The sequence below is a fragment of the Coregonus clupeaformis genome, chromosome 11 (assembly GCF_020615455.1).
Source record: "Coregonus clupeaformis isolate EN_2021a chromosome 11, ASM2061545v1, whole genome shotgun sequence".
Lineage (NCBI taxonomy): Eukaryota > Metazoa > Chordata > Actinopteri > Salmoniformes > Salmonidae > Coregonus > Coregonus clupeaformis.
Window position 1 is genome coordinate 2,736,215 of NC_059202.1, and position 7,523 is coordinate 2,743,737.

The 7,523-nt window shown below is 43.6% G+C and overlaps 1 protein-coding gene across 2 annotated transcripts; it reads left to right on the forward strand.

Annotated features, from left to right (window-relative positions):
* Positions 1 to 29: 29 nt before the first annotated feature.
* LOC121577353 (complement C1q tumor necrosis factor-related protein 4-like) lies at positions 30 to 5,916 on the forward strand. 2 transcript variants are annotated; one of them, XM_041891116.1, is made up of 2 exons: positions 30 to 237; positions 4,034 to 5,916. In XM_041891116.1, the coding sequence occupies exons 1-2, from the start codon at positions 207 to 209 to the stop codon at positions 5,137 to 5,139; spliced, it is 1,137 nt and encodes a 378-aa protein (XP_041747050.1). In that variant the 5' UTR covers positions 30 to 206; the 3' UTR covers positions 5,140 to 5,916. The 2 variants fall into 2 exon arrangements, with proteins under 2 accessions (XP_041747050.1, XP_041747051.1); XM_041891117.1 differs by lacking the exon at positions 30 to 237 and adding an exon at positions 250 to 361.
* The last annotated feature ends 1,607 nt before the right edge of the window (positions 5,917 to 7,523 follow it).

A 7,523-nucleotide genomic window follows, 5' to 3' on the forward strand; every position in this document is an offset into this window, starting at 1 on the left:
TCAATGGTAAACTACCGGACCAGATCAGGATGCACGGATCAGAATGGAACCTGTGGAGCTCCACCTCTTGACTCATCCCAATGGACAGACACCATTGCCCAATGAGGCAGAGTGAAGCTAGGGGGGTGGACATCAGCAAAGCAGCACAGTGGTAGGGATTTTGGAAAAAGGCTGACTAGAGAGAAGGTGACCAGCTGACTACAGGCATGCACACTCTGTACCAGCACATGAGAACAGGTAGGACCCAAACTCTATAGAGCTGTTTTTCTCTGCCATAAGCTGTCATGTCACTTACAGACTGAAGATGTAGAGCTTAGAATTACATGTGTTCCAATACAGAAATTATTAGATTTTGTGAGAGGTAAGAGCTATGGGATTGTTGCTGTTGTAATTCTGTAAGAATCCTAACTAAATCTGACCTCATTCAAATAATTTGTAAGAGTGATTTAATTGTTATGATATTATTTTGATTGCCATATCTTAAAATGAGTGATTCCTCACGAAACCAGGACAAAAAAATACCATTATTTTGGGGATTGTTATGAAAATTAAACCATAGAATGGTCCTTTGGAGGAAGGATTGTTTACATATATTTGACATTTGTAACTAAAAGCATAATTGAGGAATAATTTATAAAACTTGCCATAAGTATGACATTTTGGCCTTACCCAGGCCTCCTGTAAGACTCCATAATGTTTAATCTGTAGGTGCTACAAAACAAAAATGTGTGTCATATGAAGCTTTACCGTTTGCTCTGTAATATGAGTTGTATTTTGATTTCAATAATTATGCTTTTAGATAGAAATGTCAAATATTTGTCAACAATCCTCCAAAGGTCCATTTTATTGATTATATTTAGTGAAAATTGGTATTGGTATTTTTCTGTCCTGGTTTTGTGAGTAATCACTCAAATACTGTATGTTCTGGAGCTAAATGTTTCCATATCATTAAATAGAAGAACAAAGTTTGACTTCTGAATTTTCTCTTAAAGTAAAACAATCTTTCAATTTTCTGTTTGAGTTTTACATTATGGCACTTGATACAAATGGCCTCTTTTGCCATCTCACTGTCCTGTTCTCTCAGCATAGCTTTCACAGAGTTTAACAAACAAAGGGAAAAAAGTATTTGATCAGCCGCTGATTTTGTACATTTGCCCACTGACAAAGACATGATCAGTCTATAATTTTAATGGTAGGTTTATTTGAACAGTGAGAGACAGAATAACAACAAAAAAATCCAGAAAAACGCATGTCAAAAATGTTATAAATTGATTTGCATTTTAATGAGGGAAATAAGTATTTGACCCCTCTGCAAAACATGACTTAGTACTTGGTGGCAAAACCCTTGTTGGCAATCACAGAGGTCAGACGTTTCTTGTAGTTGGCCATCAGGTTTGCACACATCTCAGGAGGGATTTTGTCCCACTCCTCTTTGCAGATCTTCTCCAAGTCATTAAGGTTTCGAGGCTGACGTTTGGCAACTCGAACCTTCAGCTCCCACCACAGATTTTCTATGGGCTTAAGTTCTGGAGACTGGCTAGGCCATCCAGGACCTTAATGTGTTTTTTCTTGAGCCACTCCTTTGTTGACTCGTCGTGTGTTTTGGGTCATTGTCATGCTGGAATACCCATCCACGACCCATTTTCAATGCCCTGGCTGAGGGAAGGAGGTTCTCACCCAAGATGTGACGGTACATGGCCCCGTCCATCGTTTCCTTTGATGCGGTGAAGTTGTCCTGTCCCCTTAGCAGAAAAACACCCCCAAAGCATAATGTTTCCACCTCCATGTTTGACAGTGGGGATGGTGTTCTTGGGGTCATAGGCAGCATTCCTCCTCCTCCAAACACAGCGAGTTGAGTTGATGCCAAAGAGCTCGATCTTGGTCTCATCTGACTACAACACTTTCACCCAGTTCTCCTCTGAATCATTCAGATGTTCATTGGCAAACTTCAGACGGCCCTATATATGTGCTTTCTTGAGCAGGGGGACCTTGCGGGCGCTGCAGGATTTCAGTCCTTCACGGCGTAGTGTGTTAACAATTGTTTTCTTGGTGACTATGGTCCCAGCTGCCTTGAGATCATTGACAAGATCCTCCCGTGTAGTTCTGGGCTGATTCCTCACCGTTCTCATGATCATTGCAACTCCACAAGGTGAGATCTTGCATGGCGCCCCAGGCCGAGGGAGATTGACAGTTATTTTGTGTTTCTTCCATTTGCGAATAATCGCACCAACTGTTGTCACCTTCTCACCAAGCTGCTTGGCGATGGTCTTGTAGCCCATTCCAGCCTTGTGTAGGTCTACAATCTTGTCCCTGACATCCTTGGAGAGCTCTATGGTCTTGGCCATGGTGGAGAGTTTGGAATCTGATTGATTGATTGCTTCTCTGGACAGGTGTCTTTTATACAGGTAACAAGCTGAGATTAGGAGCACTCCCTTTAAGAGTGTGCTCCTAATCTCAGCTCGTTACCTGTATAAAAGACACCTGGGAGCCAGAACTCTTTCTGATTGAGAGGGGGTCAAATACTTATTTCCCTCATTAAAATGCAAATCAATTTATAAAATGTTTGACATGCGTTTTTCTGGATTTTTTTCTCTCACTGTTCAAATAAACCTACCATTAAAATGATAGACTGATCATGTCTTTGTCAGTGGGCAAACGTACAAAATCAGCAGGGGATCAAATACTTTTTTCCCTCACTGTATATCATAACTGTGCTTAGGAATTAACATTACAGGCAACAATGGTAGAAATATGAAAATAACCAGGTTAAAAATCTCAGGTTATAAGCCTGAAATTACTGGTGTTAATGTACAGTATATTTTATTTACTGGGTGCAGGTTTTCTACTCGTTTAGTGCAAGAGGAGCTGTACAGCATATGATTGGGACCTCCGGTATTTGTTGGAGATTTTGTCATTTAAAGTAAAACGTTTGATAAAACAGGCTTAATTCGTGAGTGAAGCCATACCTATTCAAGATGGGATGGGAAACCCCCACCCTTTCAACCATGCACTATGCAATTACCAGAGCTCTATCAACAGGTTAGAAAGAACACAAAGAAAGAACATCAATAAATAATAGCATGCTGGTGAAATATCTGCTTAGGCCCTGAAATGACAACTCACTTCAGAATTTCAACAGTGCATTTTATAAGTCTAATAAGGATAAAAAATATATAAAAGATATATCATATATAAATTATGTTTAACATAATGATAAGGTATTGATGCTTGTTGTCCTAAAACAACCTCATTCCCCAAATTGACCCCCAACCTATCCCTCCCATGGTCACACTATGATCTTTCGTCGATCAATTGTCCACCATGTCAAAGGGATTTATACAAAAAAAAAATGTCCCTAACCGTGCCCCACCTTGCCCCCCTCCCAAATGTTCCATTGTCCAGACACACAGGAACAGATGAACCAGGGTCTAATCTAGTACTCTTTCTCTGTGCACAGAGAGAACAGACAATACCAGCTGAATTAGAGGGGCTGTTGCTTCCCGAAGGCATCTGATTTGAGGAGCGGGATCTGTCCTGACAGGGCTCAACCAGACTTCCTAACCCAATCATATAGTATTTCAGCCAGCCCATCACACAATGACACATTGCACAATCTTAGCCCATAACACACAGGTTGCTTGCATGGGCCCCTATTCGATTCGTCCTGGTAACCTTGACTTTTTTAACATTGAAAAAATGAAATAATTTGTTTTTACATTGTACAGGTGTGAAATGCTGTGCAGTAAGGAAAAGTTTTTGACCGATTTGACTGTATAAAGTCCAATATCATACAACCCTCAGAAAATCTATCATTTCAAAACGTTTAAGGTTTGGAGTCAATAAGGTGGACTGCCAATGAACAAAACGGTGCCTGGGTGTTTTTATGTAAAAAAATAAATAAACAAAGCTACATTGTTACAATGACAAAAATTGTCTGAAGCAAACACAGAATAGAACAGCCAGGGTATAAATAGAACTGTTGTATGTTGTTTTTGAAATGCAATATTTTTACTCTGTTGTTTATCTCTCCTAGTTGAGGTGGCACCATGGAGCAATCCCTGGCGCCTGGCCTGTCTACTGGGCATTTTCAGCTTCCTGGGGTCGGTCACACCCCTCCATGTGGCTCCTATGACGACGGGCCTCCGCTCCGCCTTCTCGGCGACGCGGACCAATAGCATCCTGGGAGGCACCCAGAAGGCTGTGACCTTCAACAAGCTCCTGGTCAACACAGGAAGTGATTTCAACTCAGACACAGGCCACTTCCGCTGCAGAATCTCTGGGGCCTATTACTTCTCTTTCACGTTGGGGAAATATCCCAAGAAGATGCTGTCTGTCATACTGGTGAAGAATGGGCAGGAGGTGCAGGCTATAGCCTACGACGATTACAAACAGAAAGGGAGGAAGGTCCAGAGTCAAAGTGTCATGATCAGCCTGAGGGCCATGGACACAGTGTGGCTGATGCTGCAGGACAGTCCTCAGTATGCTCTATACAGCAACGCTGGCCCTTACATCACCTTCACTGGTTACCTGGTGTACCCCGACATCTCCGCCACTGGCTATCTCAACAACCACCTATCCCTGCCAGGGCAGCCCTACCCCAACTCCAACTGCCCCCCTCCTGGAGACCACAGGTACGGCTGGAGCGGTAGTGCTGAGGCCCCTGTGGAGCCTCGCTCTGCCTTCTCCGTGGCCAGGACATCCCCGGTCCTGGGGGAGAATGGTGGCGGGCACCAGGAGAAGGAGCCTCTGACCTTTGACGTGGAGTACGTCAACATCGGAGGGCACTTTAACAAGACGTCGGGCCGCTTCACATGCCGCTACCCTGGGGCCTACTACTTTGCCTTCACGGTGGGGAAGCACCCACGTAGGGCAGTGTCAGTCAAGCTGATGACGGGCCATGGCGAGGTGCAGGCCATGGTGTTTGACGAGGACACGTCCAGGAGGAGGGAGATGCAGAGCCAGAGTTTGCTGCTGTCGCTGCATAGGGGGGACAACGTGTGGCTCTACAGCCAGCAGGACGAGCGCTACGCCGTCTACAGCAACCAGGGACGCTACACCACCTTCTCAGGCTTCCTGGTCTACCCAGACGCTGAGCCCACCACCACCACCAGCCAGGACCTTGACAAAACTCACTTCTGAGGGTTCTGAGTTCTTCAAAACACACTGGACCCTCCTTGAAATGTACATGGTGCTATGGTTACAAAATCAAACTTGTGAAAGTGTGAATGTCAGTGCTAAGTTACACTATGCTTCATAGGCTTTGTGTAGAACCGCTGTAGTCAGCTTCTGGGTGTGGATGGAACAACAACAGCAGCAAACTCTGAAAAATGGGGCAGAGATGTACATATATTATACACATCTTATACACAGATACACATTTGTTTGCCCTTCTATATTGATTCCATAGCCATTTCCTTCAAAGTATTAAATCATTCTACAAGATGGAGCTGTGAGTTAACATTATCACACATAATCATGTAATGTTTCTCTTTATTACCACATTTTCAGTGGAACATTTTATGTTTTGTTTTTGGCTGCGTTTAAACCAAAGTTATAGGTTATATGTTAGTATATGATGCTGGATCGTCAGGATTCCTTGGATACCTCATGTTTATTTTCTCTAATTCACCAAAGGCTATGGGGTATAATAAGTAGAGCTTTCCTATGTAATCTTTATATATGCAGACTTGCTTAGTGACAGAATTATATATCCTTACTGAGCAGATGTTTTTGCAAAGACTCAGCAAAACTAATCATTTAACTTGTGTAGTGATTGCATTGAGTAGAGACTACTGTGTAAATACTGCATAGTTTTCCTGAATGCCTGTATGTAGTTAGATAACCTGAATATGATGTAGTTATGAATGTTTGATCTATTCTGAATGCATAGTGAAAGAATATTAATTAAAGGAAAAGTTTACCCAAAATCCAGAAACTCCCAAGTGATTCAATACATTGAAACTAGTTCAGTGGAGTTTGCCCTCTCCCCCTCTCTCTCCCTGTAGTGCTGTACTGAAACAGCTGCAAAACCCGTTTTGCAGCTGCTCTGTTGGCAGTGAATTCATGATTCAGAAATCTGCGAAGTATGGACAAATTCGTTGTTTTATTGAAAGTGTACGCCCCAAATGAGCTAATTGTCTTGAGTCAAGAAATGTGTACTTTTTCACCTAAAACATTTGCGATTATTTTATATCATTATTTTATGTAGCCGACTGCCACAGCAGCGGAGATGGGTAACAACTGCGCATTTGCTCTCGGGGGAATCCCTGCTACGTAGAAACGGCACGTTATGCCCTTAAGTTTTTTTCGGCAGAGAAATGAAGACAACGTTACACATTAGTTATACAAAGTAAACAACAACCTACAAATATGTCTGACAACGAAAACGTACGAGTGGTGAAGAAAACTACTGGAGAGGTGCCCATGGTGTTGTCAAACTGTATTTGAGCCTGAGTATTCGGACGAAGAATTGAGGCAAATTCAGCTTCAGATGGCCGCTGCTGCTCTAGCCATCAAATTTAATGGTCTGCCTATCCATGTGAGAGACGCAGACTCGGTCTCGACCTTTAAGTCTTTACTGAAGACTCATCTCTTCAGTAGGTCCTATAATTGAGTGTAGTCTGGCCCAGGGGTGCGAAGGTGAACGGCAAGGCACTGGAGCGACGAACCGCCCTTGCTGTCTCTGCCTGGCCGGCTCCCCTCTCTCCACTAGGATTCTCTGCCTCTGACCCTATTACGGGGGATGAGTCACTGGCTTACTAGGACTCTTCCATACTCTCCCTAGGAGGGGTGTGTCACTTGAGTGGGTTGAGTCACAGACGTGATCTTCCTGTCTGGTTTTGCGCCCCCTCGGGCTTGTGTGGTGGAGGAGATCTTCGTGGGCTATACTCAGCCTTGTCTCAGGGTAGTAAGTTGGTGGTCTGTTGATATCCCTCTAGTGGTGTGGGGGCTGTGCTTTGGCAAAGTGGGTGGGGTTATATCCTGCCTGGTTGACCCTGTCCGGGGCTATCGTCGGACGGGGCCACAGTGTCCCCCGACCCACCTGGCCTGATGACTCCTGGCTGTCCCCAGTCCACCTGGTCGTGCTGCTGCACAGCCAGAAGATGACTGACCACCCATTAGAGCCTGGTTCTTCCTAGGTTCCTGCCTTTCTAGGGAGTTTTCCCTAGCCACTGTGCTTCTACATCTGCATTGCTTGCTGTTTGGGTTTTAGGCTGGGTTTCTGTATAGCACTTTCTGACATCTGCTGATGTAAAAAGGGATTTATAAATACATTTGATTGATTTATTGATTGATATCCTCCTACTTTGAAGGGGTAATGGCTCTACAGTCTAGACGATCCTATCCGCCAATCAGGGCTGTGTATGTAAATATATTTAAATACACACCCACATAATCAGACTGAGCATTTCAATGGCAAAAGGAGGCTCAGGAAAATAAATGAAAATAAATAATGAATATTGAGATCCGAACCAAATTGGATCCGTTAAATTCCTGAAAGGATCCGGTCATTTAAAAAATAT